This window comes from Schistocerca piceifrons, chromosome 4 (genome assembly GCF_021461385.2).
Source record: "Schistocerca piceifrons isolate TAMUIC-IGC-003096 chromosome 4, iqSchPice1.1, whole genome shotgun sequence".
Lineage (NCBI taxonomy): Eukaryota > Metazoa > Arthropoda > Insecta > Orthoptera > Acrididae > Schistocerca > Schistocerca piceifrons.
The window spans coordinates 527,703,948-527,730,341 of NC_060141.1; the positions used below are offsets into that span (position 1 = coordinate 527,703,948).

A 26,394-nucleotide genomic window follows, 5' to 3' on the forward strand; every position below is an offset into this window, starting at 1 on the left:
TTCTTCGTGGATTTTAATACGTACTACGAATTTATCTTTTGTTTCCTTTACTGTTTGCTCAATATACAGACTTAATAACATCGAGGAGAGGCTACAACCCTGTCTCACTCCCTTCCCAACCACTGATTCCTTTTCATGCCCCTTGACTCTTATAACTGCCATCTGGTTTCTGTACAAATTGTAAATAGCCTTTCGCCCCCTGTATTTTACCCCTGCCACCATTAGAATTTGAAAGAGAGTATTCCAGTCAACATTGTCAAAAGCTTTCTCTAAGTCTACGAATGCTAGAAACGTAGATTTGCCTTTCCTTAATCTTTCTTCTAAGATAAGGTGTAAGGTGAGTATTGCCTCACGTGTCCCAACATTTCTATGGAATCCAAAGTGATCTTCCCCGAGGTCGACTTCTACCAGTTTTTCCATTTGTCTGTAAAGAATTCGCATTAGTATTTTGCAGCTGTGACTTGTTAAACTGATAGTTCGGTAATTTTCACATCTGTCAACACCTGCTTTCTTTGGGATTGGAATTATTATATTCTTCTTGAAGTCTGAGGGTATTTCACCTGTCTCATACGTCTTGCTCACCAGATGGTAGAGTTTTGTCAGGAGTGGCTCTCCCAAAGCCGTCAGTAGTTCTAATGGAATGTTGTCTACTCTCGGGGCCTTGTTTCGACTCAGGTCTTTCAGTGCTCTGTCAAACTCTTCACGCAGTATCGTATCTCCCATTTCATCTTCATCTACATCCTCTTCCATTTCCATAATATTGTCCTCAAGTACATCGCCCTTGTATAGACCCTCTACACCGGTATAGTCCTTCCACCTTTCTGCTTTCCCTTCTTTGCTTGAACTGGGTTTCGATCTGAGCCCTTGATATTCATACAAGTGGTTCTCTTTTCTCCAAAGGTCTCTTTAATTTTCCTGTAGGCAGTATCTATCTTACCCCTAGTGAGATAAGCCTCTACATCCTTACATTTGTCCTTTAGCCATCCCTGCTTAGCAGTTTTGCACTTCCTGTCGATCTCTTTTTTGAGTAGTTTGTATTCCTTTTTGCCTGCTTCATTTACTGCATTTTTATATTTTCTCCTTTCATCAATTAAATTCAATATTTCTTCTGTTACCCAAGGATTTCTACCAGCCCTTGTCTTTTTACCTACTTGATCATCTGCTGTCTTCACTACTTCATCCCTCAAAGCTACCCATTCTTCTTCTTCTGTATTTCTTTCCCCCATTCCTATCAATTGTTCCCTTATGCTCTCCCTGAAACTCTGTACAACCTCTGGTTTAGTCAGTTTATCCAGGTCCCATCTCCTTAAATGCCCACCTTCTTGCAGTTTCTTCAATTTTAATCTACAGTTCATAACCAATAGATTGTGGTCAGAGTCCACATCTGCCCCTGGAAATGTCTTACAATTTAAAACCTGATTTAAATCTCTGTCTTACCATTATATAATCTATCTGATACCTTTTAGTACCTCCAGGGTTCTTCCATGTATGCAACCTTCTTTCATGATTCTTGAACCAAGTGTTAGCTATGATTAATTTATGCTCTGTGCAAAATTCTACCAGACGGCTTCCTCTTTCATTTCTTACCCCCAATCCGTATTCACCTACTTTAAAGATACAAATCATTTTTAAAGTTGTTATATAAAATTCAACAAGTGCCCTATCTATGTCAAAAACATTTTCAGTGGAAGAAGATAGTATTCAGTTGTTCAAGATTAGCCCAAGGCAAAGACACAGACTGGAGTACCAGTGAGATCATTTTGAAATCTGTAAACCGGTGATTGAAATCTTCCCTCAAATTGGAAATTGTTGTTGCAAGACATTCACTATCATAAGGGATCTCATGTTCTTCTATATGGGTCTTCAGAGTAGGGAAGTGTCTTAACCTACCTCTTTTAAGACAGCACTCCCGTAAACACCATTTATCAGTGAAAGAATTTACTTCAGGTACCGTGTCAGCAATATCTTTGTCATTACCTTGAAACTTCAAATTTAGCACATTAAGTGTTTCTGTTGTATCAATTAAGAAAGAAAAATTCATAAGGTAGTGAGGATCTTCAGTATAAGCTGACAGATATTCCCTTCTAGCTCTTGCAGAAACAGTTTGATAGGCAGTAAAAGATTTTGGAAATGTTGCAGTACATTTCCCTTAATGTGCAAATGCATTTCAGTATGGGGAAGTAAATCTCCATACTGCAGTTCCAGTTCATCAGCCACATCTTTGAAAAGTTTTATTTGAAAAGAGTGAGATCTAATTTTGTTGACTGTTTTCACAACAGTTTTCATAGTTTGATTAAAATTTAAAAACTTAACACCCAGAGACAGCTGATGTAAAAACTGATGTAAAACTCTGGAAAACTTTCATCTCTTTGGCACCAAGCAAGAGAACTGTTTTGAGAGTCACTTAAGGCTGGAGCTCCTTTTGCAAAGCCTTTCGAAGAAATTACTTTCAAAAGTTATCTTTGACAGTGATATTATTAAAAATCATCCTTACAGAAACTGGCAGCTGAGCAATGCCAGCTGCATCATTGCAATCACCTAATTGTGTTGAAAAATAACAACTCACATACAAGTCTGTTTTCATCTGAGAAAAAACATCATTAGATATTGTTTAAACTCCTCTAGTGACTGTTCTTGATAAAAGTTGAAGGGATTCAATGGCAGCCACAGAGCAACATTGCTGCTTTAATGAGAGTAAATATAATTATTTAAAACTGCAAAAAAGTAATGTTCACTATGAACTCTCATTGAGTAGTCTCATCAAAAATAAATAATAAAAAAGGTTCCTCCACTAGGTACAGAGCATGATGTTCTTGTACCAAAAATTTAGACTGAAACTAGTAAGAGTGAAAAAGTCAATGAAGTTCTTGGATGATGTAAACTTAGCAGTAGAATTTAATACTCAACTTTTCAGTCTTCATTTCTGCTTTGTTGCTGATGTGCTGTTGTCCATAGTAAGTTGCTGTAAAAAGTTGTAGCAATCTTGCCACATCGCAGAAATCATCAATGAAAGTTCAGGCATTGCAATACTTTATTACTGTCTAGGCAGTGTGGAGCAACGAACAACTGGCGTTATAAACTGACTACATCTTTACTCTCTGAAAACTGGCTACAATCTGCACAATGACAATGCTGTTGCACTTCTATTTATACTTTTAGTAACAATCGTTAGTATTGTTTAAGATGCAAATTTACAAAACTGCAATAGAAAACTAATAAATAGATATAAGCTGTGGACCATGTAATTTAGGTACATTATTTCCTGATGATTATGTGTAGGTAGTTTCCCAAGTAAACAGTTTAGAAATGTGAAACAAGATAATATATGGAAATTAACAATGTGAATTACATTTGATTATTTTATAAGCAAAATGTAAGTTGCATTGTGTTCCTAACATAAATTGGATTTACAAATTAAATATACTTTCATTTAATAGTAGCCACATAGTTCATAATGATTTTCAGGGCTGAAAAACAGTATATTTTTATATTTGTAATAAAGAACTGCATAATTTCTCTTTAATTATAAATGATGTTGCAAGTATTTTACATTTCTGACCTACTGTATGCAAACTTTGATGAAATAATGCATACATTGTGAGCAGATATGAGGCAAATATAAATTCTACTGAACACTGGTAATCATTAAAGAATTTAGATAATTAGTGGCTTCACCGTTAACAAAAAATTTCATACCATTCACCGAATCTGGATATTAAGTATACTACTTCAATCTGATGTAGTCATGAGCTTGCTATTTAGCTTATAACCAGAACTTTCTTATTAACTGCGTAGTAATTAGTATCAAATTGCAATATTTGAATGTTTGACAGTATTTTATATGCATATAAAATGGCTCTTTGGAGGTTGTTCTGTAACAGCTAGCTCAGACTTGTTTTTCAAATTATGAAACAACTCATTGGCAGGTTCTTGAAATGCTTCTTTTATGAATTCACCATCTTCACAGGGTTTTCTCCTTTTTGCCAATACATTTGAAAAAGAATAAGATGTAAGAGTGTCAGCAACACTTTTGTCTACTGGTTTTGTGAACAGTTTTGCTGAAAACTTAAATGGTCTTCAAGTTTCTTGATTTTTTTTATTTTTGCCATTCGTAGTATAAAGGAAACTTGGCATTCAGACTTGGGTAAATATTTTTGAAATGTTTCTAACATTTCTCGTTTTCACAAACCGTATAGTAACTTGGCACAAATAAGTGCATGTGCCATTTCTTTCTGTTATGAAAACTTCACGTTCCCATTCGGAGTGAAGATGATAAATTTTACCTTTTTCTGATACTCAACTCATTGTGAATGAAGTTACACTACCTATTATTTTCTTGATACAAGGTCACATTTGAGGATAGTCACAAAATCTCCATGATGACCAACTACAAACTTTGAGATAACTTTCACTTTGTCATAGTGAACAGGGATGGTGTTCTCAAAAAAATGGCTCTGAGCACTATGGGACTCAACTGCTGTGGTCATCAGTCCCCTAGAACTTAGAACTAATTAAACCTAACTAACCTAAGGACATCACACATATCCATGCCCGAGGCAGGATTCGAACCTGCGACCGTAGCAGCAGCGCGGCTCCGGACTGGAGCGCCTAGAACCGCACGACCACCGCGGCCGGCGATGGTGTTCTCACAAAGTGTGTCAGCATATATGCAAGCTCAGTGTTTACAGCACACAAAAACTATTTACAGCATTCTGCCTATGTCCGTTCCATGCGCTATTACTTGCAGAAGTTGGTAGTGCACTGTAGTGGCATGAAACTCAACATTTTCTCTCAACATGTGCCAAACCAATAATGCACAAAGATAAATCAAATAATGTAGCAACACATTGTGTGCAGGTGGTGGCTGATTGAACTAACGCAAGAAACATAATGGGGTATGATTTTTTGCACACTCAGTACTCAGGTATCTGCCAGATAAGCACTCACGATCTACCAGTAGATTGTGATGTTGTCGGCTGCTGCTGTATCTAATGGCTAAGGCCTCTCATACCATCTGGGAGTAATTTATATGGGCAGGTGTTGACATTTTTTAAGCATATGTGATTGGTTGTTCAACCCCTGCAGTGTTTGCCTGAGGTGGTACAGTCCCTGTGCCATAGAGTGATGCATTGATTACCAAGATCAGTGGTTGATTGGATTTAAATGATGCTAGTCATGGGGCAGATCAGGGGTGTTCTTTCAGATGGCCTTTTTTTGCACACTTCAAGTCAGTGAAGGATCTCGTCTCGCCATTGTCTGCTGCCACTGGTAACACTGAAAACGCAATATCATGTGGCGCAGAGTGATACTTGCAGCCTTCCTTCAGCGCCAGATGCTGAGGAAGGTGGAGCAGTGTCCGATGGCGGCAGACATGAAGCAATTCTGCTGGCAGTGGTCCTGCTCATGGATGCAAATGATAGAAGGCAAGGTACAGATGCAAGGCTTGATCCCTGTTGTGTGTGTTGCAGTTTGGCCATCTGCTGCTTGAAGGTTCTGACAAAACGCTCCACTTCTCACTTTGACTGTGATGGAACAGTGCACTAGCTACATTCCGTATGCCATTGCGTTCACAGAATGTTTCAAATTCATTTGACGTGAACTTGGGGCTGTTGTCTGACTCTATGACTTCAGGCAAACCTTTGAGGCAAAAATAGAGGACAGTGCTTGAACTGTACTACATGACATTGTTGAGTTCATTGGCACAGCAAAAGGAAACCTGCTATAAGAGTCTACAACAATCATACAATGAATGTTCCAAAAAGGACGTGCAAAGTCTATGTGCACATGTTGCCATGGTGATTTCGACTTAGACCAAGCAGAGAAGTTTTGTGGTGGAGTGGACTGATTTTCCACACATGCGTGACACTGTGACATCATCTGTTATATTTGGGTGTCCATACCCTGCCAAGTACAGTGTCAGCGCGCTGTTTTGTATGAACGATTCCCCAGTATCCTTGGTGAAGTAACTACAGTCCCTTTTGCAAAGCTTTAGGGATCAACACACATGACTGTCCACTGTCATTTTGAACAAGAATCACGTCTTGCTGTGTAGTGAGGCTATGCTGATGTGCAAAGTATCAGTGCATTACAGAGTTCTTTATGCTATGCAATGAGTGAGGCCTAGATGTGCGAATGTATTTTAGCAAAATGTTCAAATCTGAATCAGCTTCTGTGGCCTGTTAATTTTCCTATAGTTCGGAGGAAATGATTGAAGCAATTCAGAATTGTGGGCATTGGTGTGATAACAAGATGCAGCAGAAGTGTCAAAGTCTGTATCAGGGTCAATCGGAAGATGTGAAAGTGTGTCCACGTTATCATGTTGAGCTGTCGGATGATACACAACTTGTATTGGTTTTGAGTCAACAAGAAAAGCCCATCATTGCAATTTTTGGGCAGTTTGTATAGGAACCGGCTTCATCGTATGAAACAAGGACTGCAATGGCTTATGATCCGTTACTAAGTAGAATTTTCTGCCATACAAATGGTGGTGGAATTTGGTGACACCATATGCAATTGCCAATGCCTCTGTCTCTATTTGTGAACAGTTACACTGAGCTTTGGATGACACTTTTGATACAAAAGTAGTAGGCCTGTCTTCATCACCAAATCTGTGCAAAAGCATGGCACTGACTCTGTAAGTGGAAGTGTCAACTTGCAGCACAGCTGGTTTGTCAGGATCAAAGTGAATCAAGCATTGATCACTGAGCAATGCATCTTTATAAGTTTTTGAAAAGCTTCTTGGCACTCATCTGTCCAAACAAAGGAAATGTTCTAGTGACGCAAGCGATGCAATGTAGCTGCGATTTGTGCAGCATTCAGAATGAATCGAATATAAAAGTTCATTTCCCTAAGACTGAGTGCATTTCTGTGACATTACAAAGAACTAGCAGGTCATGTATGACTAACAAATGTGACTGAGGAGGATGTACACTGTGATTGTTTATGACATGACCAAGATATTGCAACTCAGGTTTAGAAACATAACACTTGTCCGGTCTAAACTTTAGTCCTGCATCAGATAACATACTAAACAAAGCATGCAAATTTGCAATGTATTCTTCAGGTGTACGACCAGCTATGACAATATCATCCAAATAATTTGAACAGTTTGGTACTTGAGCAGTCAGCTGTTCCAAATAGTGTTGGAAAATGGTGAGTGAAGAAGCACTGGCAAAAGCAAATATTTACACAAGCCCAAATGAGTGTTCACCACACACATGGTTTGAGATTCTCCATCTAATGGTATCTGAAGATATGCATCACGTAAATCAATTTTTGAAAAGTAGTGACCAGCACCTAATGTGTCCATGACATCCTCTGGGTGTGTCAATGGGTAAGTATCAATCACAGTTTATGGGTTGACTGTAGATAAAGTCAACGCAGAGGCGAATGTGACCTGAAGGTTTGGGGAGCAAAACCAGTGGACTTGCCTATTAACTAGCTTGTTTGGATGCAATAGCTCCGCTATCTTGCAGTTCTTTAAGTTTAGCAACCACTTTGTCCTGTAATGCAATGGTAACATTTCTGGCCTGGCAAAATTTCAGCTGAGCATTGCCTTTCATAGTAATATTAGCAAAAAACCTTCAGAAAAGAGTTCAGGGAATTTTTTCAACAAGTCTTTGGCATTGAATGCAGTCACTGACAACACATTGTCCTGAATGTTAAAGCCAAACTAATCAAATGAATCAAGGCCAAATATGATCTCACACTTGTATAATTATAGCACTGTAAAAGTCCTGTTCACGTAAGTGAGCGATACAAGGCAGGCAAAGTACACGTTACAAGAACAGGAATGTCTTGTTCATTATAAGCCATCAGGTGCGTGCTAGTTTTAGACAGGCACATGGAGCCTAACAGTTCATATGTGATACGATTCAGTAATGCAACAGAGGCACCTGTGTCCAATTGAAATTTCACACGTTTTCCACTAAGATGCAAATGAACAAAGAGTTTGTTGGACTGGTGTAGCATTGAAGAAACTGTTTGCTTGCTAGTTTTGCTAGTGGCTGCAGCAGGCTTTGAATATACTGTCTTGATTATATGCCCCTTGTGACTAGATTTTTGTGAGTGGGCAGAATTCTTATGTTTGTTCTGCTGCAAACATACAGATTGTACGTGACCTTTCTTACCACAAGTGTAACACTGTGCTTGTCTGGACAGGCAATCTTGGCATTATTGCTGTGAATAGTGCTTGCTGTTGCTGCCTACTGGGCTGGTCGTGAGCAAGGAACGGCTCAAACTGATGAATTGGTGGCTGCTCAAATTTATCACACGCTATAGTACCTGAATCATACTGATCTAGAATTTGCACTACATGATGAAATGATGGATCTTACTGTCTCAAAATCTGTTCTCTTAGTTTGACATCATTTACATTGTACACAGTCGCATCACACAACATAAAATCTGAATATAAAGCACCACAAGAACCTTTGAATTTGCATTTCCTCATTAAACCTTGCAAATCTGTTACCCACTTGCGATAAGTTTGTTCTGACCTTTCCTTGCAATGAAAGAATTGGAACCAAGCTGCCATCACACTCACTTGTTGGTCATAATATTTAGTTAGAGCACCTACAACTTGATCATAGGAAAGTTCATTTGGAGTGGCATTAAGGAACAATTTCTGAATGAGACAAAAGACTGCACCTCCTACCATTGACAAAAAGTAATGTAGTTTTACTGTACGTGATACTTTGTGAGGAATCAAGTCTTTGGCATTGAATGCAGTCACTGAAAACACATTATCACATCTTCATAATGTTGCAACCATTTGAGCTGTACCTTGTTTAGGAGGATGGCAGTCTGCTGCATCTGAAACTGAAACATCTGTGTTAGCTGTGTTGCATCTGTCACTTGCAGCTGAGATTCCTGAGCAGGGGGTGGGAGATGTGGATTGCTCATTTTGGAATAGGCAAATGCAATAAACAGACAATGTAAAAATTAAGCACCCAAATGAAGAAAATTTCTGCAACACATTCCTGAAAACAGTGAATAAAAGAAACACTATGTTATTTCTCCTATATCATTGGCACCATGTTATTCATACATCTCATTGCCATGTTGTTATGTCTAGGAATCCTGCATACTCAGTTCGCTAGGCAGTCAATCTGACAACTCATATTAATGAGTTTTATTACAATAAGAGAAGTAAAAATACTTCACTTTGATCTGAGAATTCTTATAGTCATTTATACCTGATCATCCACAAGTGCAGTTATACAAATGTGTCGCAAGCAAAGGGCAACGTACAAAATAATCGGTATTCTTCAGAATAGACAAACACAAGTAACACTTCCGGTCCTGGTGACCACTGATAACAACAGTCTGTCAACTGAACTGCAGTGACTACTGATCTTTAATTGTGCTACGTAGAGATTGCTAATGAAGAGGCTACGATGCATTGGCTAACAAAATGTCTAATGCTGAAGCTGCTATCAAAGTGGGCTGCCACCAGTCAGGCATGAAGCTTACGTCTTCTTCACCTACTGGCTGCTGCTATCACATTGTCATCCTCGAGGGAGGCTGGTCAGTGTACGATTGGATGATCTATTCTCACATCTCACACTCTTCTCTGTCATTCCCGACTGGTGTGCTGGCGTTGACTGTATATTGTAACAGTTACCATGTGCAACTAGTTTCTGTGTAGGTAGTGATAGTGTTGGGATGCCTAAATGTTGAATGTTTTCACATTTATTAGCATTTTAGGTGTGCCTGCGTCAACCTGAAAAATATAGTCTCTGGACCACAAACACTTGCATTGAAACACCAAGTGTGTCTGCTATCTCCATCCTTATGCTGTTTATATCCAAGCATTTCAGATGGGGGCCTGGTAGGCATAAGCAGTTATGACTCTTCTGGTACACCACAGCAAGGTACCTTTCACATCCACACTACATAGATTGCCTAGAAATGGGGCAGTTGAATTGTTTGTGCATTTGGAAACTGTCTTCACATGATGGGAGCAGTTGGCTTTGAAGTTATCTGTTGAGGAAGACTTGAGGAAAGTAGGTGGGAACGATTCTGTTGCCTTGGCTTGGCGTAGGCTATATTGGAGGTTGCCAATGTAGCTGCCTGTGAAACCTTGAATGATTGAGTTATGCATAGGACTTCTTCCAGTGTCAGGCACAGAAGTCTTAATACTCATTGTGAACAATTTCATAAAGTGAGAATTAAATTACAATTTCCTGATTGAGTGAATTGGCATACAACTCCTTATGAGCCGATTTGTCACAGACAACTTGACATTTTCAACTGAGTCCATGAAGATGCGTCCACCCATGCTGCATGTGATTGGTTTGGCCTTTTTTGTGTTGATTAAACTGCAGAAAGACTGACACTACATGACTTATTTTACTGTAAGTTGCCGGTTAGTTACACAAGTCCTGAAAAGGCAGGGGGACCAAGTCTGTTTATGGAGACAGCTTTTGCAGTAACTGGAACAATTCTGACTTACCCCACAATAAGAATGAAGCATACTGTCTATGACATTAAATGCTGTAAGTGTTGCCTTAAATGGTGAAGGTGTGCACACCAGTCATCTTTTGTTTCCTTGTAGGCTGGAAATGGTGTAGATGGTGGTGACAGGGATGGGGCCATAAGCTGCTATCTTCCATCATGAGGTGGCTGGCTGAGCTGCTAAACCAGTATATTCATCTGCTGGTGGTGCCCCACCTCCTGAATTCCTAGTTGTTGTTGAAGCCAGATTATTTGCAGCTGTTGCTCTAATAGCTTAACTGGGCCCATTATACATGCCACCAAGTTTCTTTTTCAACACATATTTATTGCAAACTCACAACAGTTCGCAGTACAATCACATACAGAGCCCAGCAGTGATCTGGAGTAAAGTCCAGGAACTGTACTAACTCATAAATTAGACACATATTGTCGGTTTCAGGGTCTTTAAGGCAATGTGGGACAGAGTCCAATGTCTGCAATCACTTGTTAGTCTGAAAGTTAATCCTTAAGCAGAGTCTACTTCACAGCAATGCATCTGATGATGTTTTCAACTTGAGGTGGATGGAACACAGTGAAAATCAAACACAAAGTGCCTTTAGGCAATCTTGGCCAACCTTATATACAGCTGTGGATTAGCAGAACTACCCAAGTCACACTGTGGCGTCATTGTGGCCTAGAAATCACATGATGAAAGGTGGCATCATCTTGGCTACATACTGATAGTGTGGGAACTAATGTCAGGTTGGAGGAGCCCTCCACATTATTGTCAGCAATTTCCATAACCAGCTCCACGTTTATGTCTGCTGACTGTACACTAGTCTCAGCATGCCCTCTCTGTTGTTGTGTCTGTCCACTGAACTAGCTCCATATTTATGTCTTCTGTTCCTGCCTGGAATACAAGAAACCCATCATGAAAGACTTGCCTCTAGGCAAGAAGTTCATTAGCTATGTTTCTTAGTCCTCTAACATTCTGATGCTCCACTGTTACATTATTGCAACAAGTACTTTTGTGTGTGTGTGTGTGTGTGTGTGTGTGTGTGTGTGTGTGTGTGTGTGTGTGTGTGTGACCTCTTTTGAAGCAATATGCCTGAATGAAGTGCTGGGGGTTGTAATTAAAGTGCAGATACTCACAGATGTCTAGTGTGGGCTGTGATTATCATATGATAGCAAAATGTCATACATATGATAATGCATTAATGCAGAAACAATTAACAATGGAAAAAAATTAGTTCCAATTTTGGCCATCAAGTGCAAATCTGGCTCTGTGAATGCAAGAAAGACATGAAGAAATGTTTCCATATGTAATGGATTAGGAATGGAATGTGGGCAGAAAAGATGAAACAAATGAGAAAGGCATAATGTTGGTCTTATTATTAATGGCTGCTTACACAATTTGTTCAGTATGAGCATTGGAGGTGGTGACAACATCATGCATCCATAAATCAATGTGATCAACAGTTATTAGCAGCAGTTCCAGTGGCATCTGAGCAACAGATTCCTGTTGGTCATACTGGGCTTCAGACCAGGTGGAGACTGAACATGTCCCTGGTAAATGCTTTCTTTTAGATATCGCCATAGCCAAAAGTCACATGGATTCAGATCAGGCGATCTTACAGGCCATGCATCTGGAAAATTTTGAAGATAACACATTTGCATCTGTGGCCGCATGCGCAGTCGTGTGGTACAACAGTATAAAGGGACGAAGCAAGCACTGGAGCGGCAGTCTTGCGGCTCACTCTGAAGATGGCTGAATGTTTTACAGCCGAAATATTAGAAGAGGAAGGAGATTTCTTGTGGCTGCACACCTGAAACTTAATGGAACAGTCTTTGTGCCGCCAAAACCTGAAGATTCACATTTGTAGAAGTTTGCATTAAGCAGATCTTTCACTGGGTGAATGAGGTGAGATGTCATCACATCTTGCATGAAAACAATGGTTTCCACTGTTTCCACTCTTCCAAAGCAGAAGTAACATGCTCTACGAGGAGGCCTCAGTAACATGCAGAAGTCACAGTACACCTGACAGGCCCTCTGAGTGTATTCTCTTCAAAGAAGAATGGACCAAGAATAAAGGTGCTTGTGAATCTACACTACATAGTCACATAAGGAGAGTGCAATGGCTCTTCATGCACAATGTTTGGTTTGACAGTACCAAAATTCGACAATTCTGTGCTTTCACTGTACACTGTTGTGTAAAATGTGCCTCTTTACCTCATAGAATATTGTCTGGCCATATATCATCAACATGAGTCCATGCCGAAAACCGAAGAACAAATTCAACACATTGCTGTGAATCTTGATGTTTCAGTAGCTGCACGGGCTGGATCTTGTGCAGGTTCCAGTGTAATATAGACGCAGAATTTTCTACCCTTTTGAGGACAATTCTCATGATACTGCACAGATACTACCCAGAGCACATTCTACATGGTCAGTTACAGCAACAGCAACCTCGTCAGTAACTTCCACTGGAATAGGGTGCCTTCCTCCTCTAGGTGCCACACCAAGTTCATCCATGTTTTTGAATTTCATTATCATCTTCCTAGAACCATGTAATGACATTGGGCCTCTTCTCAGACCTTTCAGTTGGTGATACTCTCTCCATGCAGCAATGTATTTGCTGCGATTCAAATAAAACAGTTTTACTAATGGCACACAGTCTCTTCTTGACATCCGTACTGTTCACTCATGTTATAGAATTTCAAATAACAGTGTGGATGTCATACTGTCATACAAATAGTGTGCAGTGCTAGATTTTGCATCTAGTGGCCAAAACTGGAACTAATGAACTAACTTTTTTCCAGTGTAAATCAGTTCCGCACTAACACGTTAGCATTTCTACCAAGTTTCACTACCATATGGACCTCTGTGAGTAGCTGTACTTTAATTATAACAGCCTGATATTTAACTTACAAAAGGCTTACCTCCCGCACCTGTAATCACAAGAATATTACCAGTCATGACAATGCAGTGTTTAATATTTTCAGCTAAGCTATCTTTCTTCCTTTTGGTGTGGTGTGTGAGTCCCCACCTCTCAGTAACAGCTACCAGTACAGTGTCAATCTGAGCCCCATCCAAAGTCAGCAGAAATATGTATAACTTGGCTATTGGCTTTGTTTATCCATTGTTGAACGTGCTGTGCTAGAACATTAAAAATGTCTTACATTTGTATCCAAGATAGTTGTGCTTAGCTTACCCAGGTCATTTATTCATGATGTGATTTTTTTTTGGCCATAGTGTTGCCTGCTCCCTGCTCCTCCCAGTTTTTGATAGAATAGAATAGAATGGAATAGAAGTTTATTGTCTCGTAGCATACAATTTCAAGTAATTGACTTAAAGTACAGGAGACTTGTCAAAACACAAAAACTGGTTTACAGTTTTCCTTATAATATCAGTAACATAATATACAATACTGAATAGCTACTTATATATCTAAAAAGAAAGATGATGAAACTTACCAAACAAAAGCGCTGGCAGGTCGATAGACACACAAACAAACACAAACATACACACAAAATTCTAGCTTTCGCAACCTATGGTTGCCTCGTCAGGAAAGAGGGAAGGAGAAGGAAAGACAAAAGGATATGGGTTTTAAGGGAGAGGGCAAGGGGTCATTCCAATCCCGGGAGCGGAAAGACTTACCTTAGGGGGAAAAAAGGACAGGTATACACTCGCACACACACACATATCCATCCACACATACACAGACACAAGCAGACATTTGTAAAGGCAAAGAGTTTGGGCAGAGATGTCAGTCGGGGCGGATGTACAGAGGCAAAGATGAAGTTGAAAGACAGGTGAGGTATGAGCGGCGGCAAATTGAAATTAGAAATTAGCGGAGATTGAGGCCTGGCGGATAGCGAGAAGAAAGGATATGCTGAAGGGCAAGTTCCCATCTCCGGAGTTCTGACAGGTTGGTGTTAGTGGGAAGTATCCAGATAACCCGGACGGTGTAACACTGTGCCAAGATGTGCTGGCCGTGCACCAAGGCATGTTTAGCCACAGGGTGATCCTCATTACCAACAAACACTGTCTGCCTGTGTCCATTCATGCGAATGGACAGTTTGTTGCTGGTCATTCCCACATAGAACGCTTCACAGTGTAGGCAGGTCAGTTGGTAAATCACGTGGGTGCTTTCACACGTGGCTCTGCCTTTGATCGTGTACACCTTCCGGGTTACAGGACTGGAATAGGTGGTGGTGGGAGGGTGCATGGGACAGGTTTTACACCGGGTGCGGTTACAGGGGTAGGAGCCAGAGGGTAGGGAAGGTGGTTTGGGGATTTCATAGGGATGAACTAAGAGGTTGCGAAGGTTAGGTGGACGGCGGAAAGACACTCTTGGTGGAGTGGGGAGGATTTCATGAAGGATGGATCTCATTTCAGGGCAGGATTTGAGGAAGTCGTATCCCTGCTGGAGAGCCACATTCAGAATCTGATCCAGTCCCGGAAAGTATCCTGTCACAAGTGGGGCACTTTTGGGGTTCTTCTGTGGAAGGTTCCGGGTTTGAGGAGATGAGGATGTGGCTCTGGTTATTTGCTTCTGTACCAGGTCGGGAGGGTAGTTACGGGATGCAAAAGCTGTTTTCAGGTTGTTGGTGTAATGGTTCAAGGATTCCGGACTGGAGCAGATTCGTTTGCCACGAAGACCTAGGCTGTAGGGAAGGGACCGTTTGATGTGGAATGGGTGGCAGCTGTCATAATGGAGGTACTGTTGCTTGTTGGTGGGTTTAATGTGGACGGACGTGTGAAGCTGGCCATTGGACAGGTGGAGGTCAACGTCAAGGAAAGTGGCATGGGATTTGGAGTAGGACCAGGTGAATCTGATGGAACCAAAGGAGTTAAGGTTGGAGAGGAAATTCTGGAGTTCTTCTTCACTGTGAGTCCAGATCACGAAAATGTCATCAATAAATCTGTACCAAACTTTGGGTTGGCAGGCCTGGGTAACCAGGAAGGCTTCCTCTAAGCGACCCATGAATAGGTTGGCATACGAGGGGGCCATCCTGGTACCCATGGCTGTTCCCTTTAATTGTTGGTATGTCTGGCCTTCAAAAGTGAAGAAGTTGTGGGTCAGGATGAAGCTGGCTAAGGTAATGAGGAAAGAGGTTTTAGGTAGGGCGGCAGGTGATCGGCGTGAAAGGAAGTGCTCCATTGCAGCGAGGCCCTGGACATGCGGAATATTTGTGTATAAGGAAGTGGCATCAATGGTTACAAGGATGGTTTCCGGGGGTAACAGACTGGGTAGGGATTCCAGGCGTTTGAGAAAGTGGTTGGTGTCTTTGATGAAGGATGGGAGACTGCATTTAATGGGTTGAAGGTGTTGATCTACGTAGGCAGAGATGCGTTCAGTGGGGGCTTGGTAACCAGCTACAATGGGACGGCCGGGATGATTGGATTTGTGAATTTTGGGAAGAAGGTAGAAGGTAGGGGTGCGGGGTGTTGGTGGGGTCAGGAGGTTGATGGAGTCGGGTGAAAGGTTTTGTAGGGGGCCTAAGGTTCTGAGGATTCCTTGAAGCTCCGCCTGGACATCAGGAATGGGATTGCCTTGGCAAACTTTGTAAGTAGTGTTGTCTGAAAGCTGACGCAGTCCCTCAGCCACATACTCCCGACGATCAAGTACCACAGTTGTGGAACCCTTGTCCGCCAGAAGAATGACGATGGATCGGTCAGCCTTCAGATCACGGATAGCCTGGGCTTCAGCAGTGGTGATGTTGGGAATAGGATTAAGGTTTTTTAAGAAGGATTGAGAGGCAAGGCTGGAAGTCAGAAATTCCTGGAAGGTTAGGAGAGGGTGATTTTGAGGAAGAGGAGGTGGGTCCCGCTGTGACGGAGGACGGAACTGTTCCAGGCATGGTTCAATTTGGATAGTGTCTTGGGGAGTTGGATCATTAGGAGTAGGATTAGGATCATTTTTCTTCGTGGCAAAGTGATATTTCCAGCAGAGAGTACGGGTGTAGGACAGTAAATCTATGACGAGGGCTGTTTGGTTAAATCTGGGAGTGGGGCTGAAGGTGAGGCCTTTGGATAGGACAGAGGTTTCGGATTGGGAGAGAGGTTTGGAGGAAAGGTTAACTACTGAATTGGGATGTTGTGGTTCCAGATTGCGTTGATTGGAATTTTGAGGTTTTGGAGGGAGTGGAGCTGGAAGTGGGAGATTGAGTAGATGGGAGAGACTGGGTTTGTGTGCAATGAGAGGAGGTTGAGGTTTGCTGGAAAGGTTGTGAAGGGTGAGTGAGTTGCCTTTCCGGAGGTGGGAAACCAGGAGATTGGATAGTTTTTTAAGGTGGAGGGTGGCATGCTGTTCTAATTTGCGGTTGGCCTGTAGGAGGATGCTCTGAACAACAGGTGTGGATGTGGGAGAGGAAAGATTGAGGATTTTTATTAAGGATAGGAGTTGATGGGCGTGTTGATTGGCTGAGTGGATGTGTAGGTGAAGGATTAGGTGGGTGAGGGCAATGGATTGTTCGGTTTGGAACTGGTATAGGGACTGATGGAAAGAAGGGTTGCAGCCAGAGATGGGAACTTTAAGTGTGAGGCCTTTGGGGGTGATGCCAAATGTCAGACAAGCCTGAGAAAATAAAATATGGGAGTGTAATCTGGCTAGGGCGAAGGCATGTTTGCGGAGGGAATGTAAATAAAACTTAATGGGGTCGTTGTGAAGGTGTTGTGAGGGTGACATGGTACTAGAAGGTGGAAAGTGGAACACGAGGCTGAAATGAAAATGAAAATAAATATGAAAAAATATATGGGGAGAGATAAAGGTAAAATTAGAAAGCAAATGGAGATCTGGTGTGAAAAAAGGCGAAAAAGGGTTGGTTAGGGCTGGGCTATGTTGATCCTGTGGTGAACTTGTGTAGGTAGATAATGATGTGCATAAAGGTTAGGTGGTTGTGTTACCGCCAAAACACGTTAAAGGGTGGAGAAATTCGGGAAAATTTCGAAAAAACTACGTGAGGATGTATTAAAAGGAGTGGTTTGGTGGTGGCAGATTATGGAAATGAAGCTAACAATTGTTTGATGAAGAAATAATGACGTTAAAACCTGTGGGAAGCGGCTAAAAATGATCGCTGCAATGGAGCACTTCCTTTCACGCCGATCACCTGCCGCCCTACCTAAAACCTCTTTCCTCATTACCTTAGCCAGCTTCATCCTGACCCACAACTTCTTCACTTTTGAAGGCCAGACATACCAACAATTAAAGGGAACAGCCATGGGTACCAGGATGGCCCCCTCGTATGCCAACCTATTCATGGGTCGCTTAGAGGAAGCCTTCCTGGTTACCCAGGCCTGCCAACCCAAAGTTTGGTACAGATTTATTGATGACATTTTCGTGATCTGGACTCACAGTGAAGAAGAACTCCAGAATTTCCTCTCCAACCTTAACTCCTTTGGTTCCATCAGATTCACCTGGTCCTACTCCAAATCCCATGCCACTTTCCTTGACGTTGACCTCCACCTGTCCAATGGCCAGCTTCACACGTCCGTCCACATTAAACCCACCAACAAGCAACAGTACCTCCATTATGACAGCTGCCACCCATTCCACATCAAACGGTCCCTTCCCTACAGCCTAGGTCTTCGTGGCAAACGAATCTGCTCCAGTCCGGAATCCTTGAACCATTACACCAACAACCTGAAAACAGCTTTTGCATCCCGTAACTACCCTCCCGACCTGGTACAGAAGCAAATAACCAGAGCCACATCCTCATCTCCTCAAACCCGGAACCTTCCACAGAAGAACCCCAAAAGTGCCCCACTTGTGACAGGATACTTTCCGGGACTGGATCAGATTCTGAATGTGGCTCTCCAGCAGGGATACGACTTCCTCAAATCCTGCCCTGAAATGAGATCCATCCTTCATGAAATCCTCCCCACTCCACCAAGAGTGTCTTTCCGCCGTCCACCTAACCTTCGCAACCTCTTAGTTCATCCCTATGAAATCCCCAAACCACCTTCCCTACCCTCTGGCTCCTACCCCTGTAACCGCACCCGGTGTAAAACCTGTCCCATGCACCCTCCCACCACCACCTATTCCAGTCCTGTAACCCGGAAGGTGTACACGATCAAAGGCAGAGCCACGTGTGAAAGCACCCACGTGATTTACCAACTGACCTGCCTACACTGTGAAGCGTTCTATGTGGGAATGACCAGCAACAAACTGTCCATTCGCATGAATGGACACAGGCAGACAGTGTTTGTTGGTAATGAGGATCACCCTGTGGCTAAACATGCCTTGGTGCACGGCCAGCACATCTTGGCACAGTGTTACACCGTCCGGGTTATCTGGATACTTCCCACTAACACCAACCTGTCAGAACTCCGGAGATGGGAACTTGCCCTTCAGCATATCCTTTCTTCTCGCTATCCGCCAGGCCTCAATCTCCGCTAATTTCTAATTTCAATTTGCCGCCGCTCATACCTCACCTGTCTTTCAACTTCATCTTTGCCTCTGTACATCCGCCCCGACTGACATCTCTGCCCAAACTCTTTGCCTTTACAAATGTCTGCTTGTGTCTGTGTATGTGTGGATGGATATGTGTGTGTGTGCGAGTGTATACCTGTCCTTTTTTCCCCCTAAGGTAAGTCTTTCCGCTCCCGGGATTGGAATGACCCCTTGCCCTCTCCCTTAAAACCCATATCCTTTTGTCTTTCCTTCTCCTTCCCTCTTTCCTGACGAGGCAACCATAGGTTGCGAAAGCTAGAATTTTGTGTGTATGTTTGTGTTTGTTTGTGTGTCTATCGACCTGCCAGCGCTTTTGTTTGGTAAGTTTCATCATCTTTCTTTTTAGATATATTTTTCCCACGTGGAATGTTTCCCTCTATTATATGAATAGCTACTTAATTATGCAATTAATAATTTTTCTTCAAAAGTGACAAACTTTTAAAAATTAACAGTCCTAAAACTTGCTCTCTCCAACTCAAATTTTCATGTTGTCATTTATGAATTCTTCTGCTGAATAGTAACTTTTTGCACTAGTTTCTCATATAAGGATTTTTCCATGTTTCTACATTTATGCTGAGCAATTTTCTTTCTTTCATTTTGTTATAAATTTTCATACCCATATAATGTGGAGTTTGATCATAAAATTTTAAATGGTTGGTGGGCAGCATACAATTATTTTGATTTTTGGTGTTGTAATCTTGTTGAAAATGATTTTCTACAGATAAATCAGGATTACTGTGTGCAAATATAATCAGTTCATATATGTATAGTGAGGAAACACTTAATATACTTAGATTTTTTAGGAGTGTATGACATGATTTTCTTCGCCCTACATTGTGCATATTTCTAGTGATGGTTTCCTGAAGTTTTAGTATTTGACACACATGGTTTGAGTTACTCCAAAATACAATTCCATACCTTATTACTGACTCAAAGTAGCTGTGATATTCTACTTTTCTTATGCCCATACTGGCAGCATTGTACAATAGCCTCATTGTAAAGGCTTGGTTATTTAATTTATCTGCAAGGTACTGTATGTGTGATCACCATGATAAGATTTTTATCTAGTTGCATTCCTAGGAATTTCACACAGCAAATCCGGGTTTCTGTGACTGACCTGAATATGATTTAATTTTGCTTGTTTTGTTTTAAACTGTATTAACTGAGTCTTTTCCTTATTTAATTCAAACCCATTTAAATAAAACCAGGTATCTAATTTTTCTAAAGTATTTAATACAACTTGTGGACTTTGATCAATACTGTTACTTTCAATGATCACAGATGTGTCATCTGCAAGTAAAAATGAGGGACACTCAATACTAAGTGGCAGATCATTTATGTAAAACAGGAATAGAATGGGACCTAAGAGAGAATCTTGGGATACTCCATGTGAAATTGTTTTCCATTTTGAAGTATAAGTTTCTCTCTTTGATGATATATCCAGTCTTTGTCTTTGGTTGGTTATGTAGGATTTAAACCATTCTAATGCTGTGCCCCTAATTCCATACTTTTCCAGTTTACAGAGTAACAAGGAGTAATTCACACTATCAAAGGCCTTTGATAGGTCACAAAAAATTCATGTGGCATGTGGTGAGTTGTCTAGAGATGAGCTAATTTTGTCAACAAAATGATTTATAGCAGATACTGTGATTTTGCCTTTTTGAAATTCATACTCATTTTTTGAGATTATTTTAAATTTTTCTATGAAATTTTGAATTTGTATGGTGACTGCTTTTTCAAATATTTTTGATAGTGATAGAAGAAGAGAAACGGGGCGATAATTTCCCCTATGTTCTTTTGTGCCTTTTTTTAATAGTGGTTTAACTACTGTGTACGTCGGCTGGTCCCGGCAGAGGTTCGAGTCCTCCCTCAGTCATGGGTGTGTGTGTTTGTCCTTAGGATAACTTAGATTAAGTAGTGTGTAAGCTTAGGGACTAATGACCTTAGTAGTTAAGTCCCATAAGATTTCACACACATTTGAACATTTGAATTGTGTACTTCAGTGTGTCTGGAAAATAACCTTCTTGAAGGGACTGGTTAACTATTGTAGTTAGTGCTGTGGAATTATTTCAGAGACTGTTTTTAACACTTTTGTTGATATCCCATTCCATCCTGGTGATGTTTTGCTTTTTAGTGATAGTATCACATTTTCTATAATTTTTATAATAGTTTTGTAAACATACCGAAAAATTCACCTTCAAATTGCTCACTGTTGAAGAAATTTTCCTTGCCTGGGTAATGTTCTGCATTGATGTTTGATCTGTTTGCATTTATAAAGAATTCATTAAATAATTCAAAAATTTGATCAGGATTTACAATAGTTTTATCCTCTGTCTTGATTTCAGAAATATCATAACCTCTACCTGTTTCAGCTTTTATCACTGACCATAATACCTTTGATTTGTTTTCATGATCCAATATAAATCTATTATTTGCCAGTTCTTTGGCTGCCTTTACAACATTTTTCAAAATATGTTCGTAATTTTTTACATAGGTAACAAAATCAGGTATTTTGTTATGTTTTAGTTCCCTATGTGGCCATCTTTTTCTTGCACTGGAGATTTTTATTGCTTCAGTAATCCACTTTACTTTATTTCCTACTTTTCTATGATGTACAATTTCGTTAAAAATGTGTAGAAAGTTATCCAAGAAAGTAACAAAATTTTCAGAACATGAAATACTATGATCAATAGCCCACTCCACCTTATTTAATCTGTAATGGAATAAGTTCATGTTTTCTTTGCTGAACTGGCGTTTGGTGTAGGTTTTATTGTTCTTGGTAACTCCATAAATGGAGCACAATGATCAGAAAGTTCTAAATCTAAACAAAACTTATTTGCCCCATTATGAGTATAATTGGTTAAAATATTATCTATACATTTTGCAGACATTTTGTTAACTTGAGTAAAATCAGTGAAATTTGCACTGAAACCTGATATTTGAATCATATCAATGAATTTTGTTGAGTTATTGGCTTCTCTGGCTATATCTATGTTGAAATCAGCAGTTATTATGACTCTTTTCAAGGTTTCTTTTTGAAGTTTTTGCAATAGATACTGGAATTTCGACAAAAAAATGTTTCATTATTTCTGCACATTGAATTCTATAGACAGATAAGATTACAATATTTTTACCAAACTCTATGCAATGGCTTTCATAGATACATTCTTCATTAATGGAAGCAAAATTGAATCTTGCTCTATATTCCACTGATCTTTCCACAAGTATGCATGATTCTCCTCGTGTTAAATTACTCCTCCAAATCTGCTGGCAACAAAAAAATTATCAAGGTTATTTAAGATTTTGATACTATCCTTTGTAAGCCAGTGTTCATTCAAGCATAGAAGCTTGATATTTGGTATTTCTGACAAAATGATCTGCAAGTCATTAAGTTTTATTTCTCTGTCATTTGTGGAGTTTGAACGTAACCCATTTATTTTCAAGTGCATTATAAATGTATTGTTACTTTTTTGAATATTCCTAACGACATCTCTTTTGAAATTCTGTTTGTGTGTTTTCATTTCAACTTCATTATCAATTTTTACACCCCTGTCTCTGCATACTAGTTTCCCTTACTAAGTATGAAAGACAAATACCACTGTACATATTGCTGAATGTTGCTGATCCTGGCCTGTTTGCATGCAGTCCATCTAGTCCTGCACATTTATCACTGATAAATTTATTTGAATCCATGAAAACTGCACCAAGTCTTTTGCACTGCTCTCTGATGCATTTTTTTTTATCCTGTCTATGTATTTATCACTTACCAATCATCTATGCAGGATACTACTAATAATTAACTTTGATGTTGGGGACACATCATGTGTCAGTGCTTCAATATACTTTACTACTTTGCTGAGGCCTAGTATTGTGTTTTACAGTACATGTGATATGCTATCCTGATCCTAGTTTTTCCTGCAGATGTTGGCCTACAGTCCTAGCATGATGCTCCCACGAATCAACCACTTTATTTTCCCACTCAGATCAGTTTCAAAAACTGTCTCTTGTATTTTTGTCTGTGGTCTGCTGCACCCTACTTTCTTGTATAGCTGGAAGAGGCTCCTTCCCTTCAGTGTTAACAAAGTTGCATAAACCACTCCCTTTTTACACCTTTTCTGTTACCTTTTCCAATACCCCAATTGTCACCCCAACCTCATCTTTTTAATTTTTTTCCCACTTGCTCTAATACAATTTTGTGACCTTATCTCTCCTGGAAGAGCATAAATCTGCCTGTCCTTTAAGCACGTCTTATGTATTGTAACAGTCCTGCTTACTGTCTGGAATTGGAGGTGACAGCGATTGTTAGTCATATTTGTGCATCTTTCTTGTTGGCTGCAGAAATTATGAGGTGACTTTATTATTATTGTTATTATTATTATTCCACACCTCTATACAATCATAAGAATTTTACTCTAAAAATAATCTTCTGCTGGCCAGATTTCATAACATTCTTCAGTTATTCATAAATCATTGGTCCTCAACTTGACATAATTCTTACAATATGCAACACCTTAAACCAGCTTCAGCTAAATGCAATTGCAATCACCTTACAACTAACTGCTTTGCACAAGTCCTAATATAGGTTTATGACAATAAATGATATTTATTGTATTGTTGTAATTCTCATTTCATGAAAATCACAATGGACGACAATCTGCTCAGAATTATTGATAATGGTAACTCTCTCACCAAAAAATAGAATAGTATTTTAAATAATTTGTCCTGCAAAATGCAAAGATTTTCCATTCTAAAATCTGTAAAACACATCTCTTTAATAATTGCTATTGAGGTATGTAAATTTTCATTAGAAGTAAATAGGTACTGTGATTTCCTTCAATATCTGTGGTTCAAGTGCCGAAGTTTTGACATCTTATACAAATAAAAGCATTTCAGTTAGTACTGAATACTAGACTGTGCTAACTGTTGACATTCTGAACTACTGATTTGTGTCTTTGTGAGACCCAAACAAAACTACTATTAAAGTATTTTCTATTTTAAGTTATATCAAATGTCATTTAATAATTATTATTGTAGGCTGGAAGTCAAGCATAACCACAAATATATAATTACATACTCGAAAAAAGATCATGTGTTGTGTTGTTTAGTAAAAAAAGTGTTTCACATTGTTCAGTAGATGGATCTCAGTCTGTCACATTACTTTGTCCATGGATAACCTCATTGTATGTACTTTCTTCTGTCCCATTGTAATTGTCTTGTTGAAACCACAGTTCACACATCCCCACACATAAATTCCACACTGTTAGCTAAACTTCAGTAGCATGCACATTTGTTACTCACAGTCACACTATTGTAAGTAATGGATGTATATGAATCTACTTTTTAATGGGTTGTTACTGTTGGGTTAATAGTTTTGTGTACATACATAAACAAATTAGTCATACTGGTTGGAACTTTTAACACTGAAAAACATTATATAAACTTAATTGAAATCAAACTTGTGTTGATTCCTATTGGTAAGAACTATGTACTTAGTCCTTAGCCTTGTTAGTTTTTCCTGTGTTTATCATAAAACAAATTGAAGCCTGAATTCATGATTGCCCTTCACATGAACTTTTCATTTTTTGTGAATGAAATGACTAAAGAAGTGAAACTTTGTTAATACCAAATTAATAACTTCATGGTAGCACAAAATGACAATGTCATTTCCAGTGGAAAGATACGCCAGCCATTCAGTTTCACTGAAAGGAAAGCTGTTAACAAGTAGTTGCCCACAAAAGTACCACATGCCTGAAACTTCCTGACAAATGAAACCTATGTACTACTAGATATGGACTTGAATATTGACTTCTGTGTTACATGAGCAGTGGCCCTGCTGATTAAAATATCCAGCCCTGCTGCAAAATAACAAAAATGATTCATTGTGGGTGCAATTGGTACAGCACCATTCAAGAAAATATTATTGCAATTTATGAAAAATGACATTATGTTAGTGACCTTATAACTAAAAATGTGCAATTTTGTGTTCCTTAAGTTAGTCATCTGTATTATAAAATTTGTGCTTTCTTGCTGATTGTTGCATGGTACTGGAGAACTTTCAAGCATATATTTGGTTGATCACTACGTAAATTAAATAAAAAATTGTTTGTTTGTTCTTAGTGTTCAAACTGCAAGAAAACGTGTGTATCTGATGAACTGGACTGCTATGTACTGGACAATAATGGATTTATTATTATTTCTGAAAGTCTTGATAATACAGGAAAGTTCTTTGGTCAAATTGATGGAACAATAATGGACTCCTTGGTACAAGATAAAATTTATAAGAAAGTTGCAGTTTACGATTATCAAGGCGCCTGCGTTGATCAGAAATCTCCATATAGTGCTGCAGGAATTCATGCAAGTGTAAGTTAATATTCAGATCAACACTTCATATGAAAAATAGGTAGTTTTGTAATCATTTGAATTTATATAAGTAATGAAGCAATGAAAATTCTGAGCACTTCTTATTCCCGCAAAAAGTGGGAGCAATATTATTGTTTATATTTACAGTATTAAATACAAATGTAAAGTCAAATTAGAATAATGTTACAGGCTGCACTTAGATAAGTGCAGCCTTCTGAACCATCACAAGCAGTGTGTAAACCAAATAGTTCAATAATCTTCTTTAAATTCTGTGAAGTGCACCAGTTTCCAGACATCATGCATATTTTCAGGCACATTCACTAGCAATAGGAATTTGTGGAATGTGATTGAAAACTGATGTGATATCTGAAATATACACTTGACACAGAACTTTTATTTATTTATTCACATTTTTTGCATGGAGCCTTCAGTATGGTGACTTTTGCAAACATCATATGTATGACTCATAGTGTTACAAATAATAACTATAAAAATCAGTAATATGTATTAAAATTCACTACTATCTTTACAAACATCATTGGTAGTTTAACACATACCATAAATTGTAATTTTGATGAAACTGCCCAATTTGTTTATAAAAACAGTTAGATTTTCGTATGTCTAGCTTGTAAATACTTTGTGTTACAGTCCATCAGTGGATTCTTACTATTTGTTGTTCTAAAATTCATTGGATAAACAAAGGCATTCTTTAATTTAAAAAAAAAAAATATTATCTTTGATTTGAACATTCTATAGCTATCAGTTTTCAGGAAATCTGGCAGGTTATTATATGATATCATTCCAGTCTTTCATTTTTAATTTTGTTCTTTGAGTACATTTTGAGCTGCTGTTGTGATCATGTATATCCTTACATTGGTTTTCTGGCAGACAAAAGCCATAATTAATTTACAGAAGTACAAGGAATAGATTGTAAAGTATTTGTGCTGTGTGGAAGGTTCACAGCAAGATTCTCTGGAGCTTAGTCCTTTTATAATACTTAATTACTCTTTTTTTTTTTGTACTGAGCGAGGTGGCGCAGTGGTTAGACACTGGACTTGCATTCGGGAGGACGACGGTTCAATCTCGCGTCCGGCCATCCTGATTTAGGTTTTCCGTGATTTCCCTAAATCACTCCAGGAAA

General features: G+C 39.4%; 1 protein-coding gene across 1 annotated transcript in view; it reads left to right on the top strand.

Annotated features, from left to right (window-relative positions):
* LOC124795457 (voltage-dependent calcium channel subunit alpha-2/delta-3) overlaps positions 1-26,394 on the top strand; it is a 496,470-nt gene that overhangs the window by 439,192 nt on the left and 30,884 nt on the right. Inside the window, exon 21 of the mRNA XM_047259484.1 lies at positions 25,011-25,253. Within this exon, the coding sequence (XP_047115440.1) occupies positions 25,011-25,253 (243 nt within the window). The remainder of the gene's footprint in view (positions 1-25,010; positions 25,254-26,394) is intronic.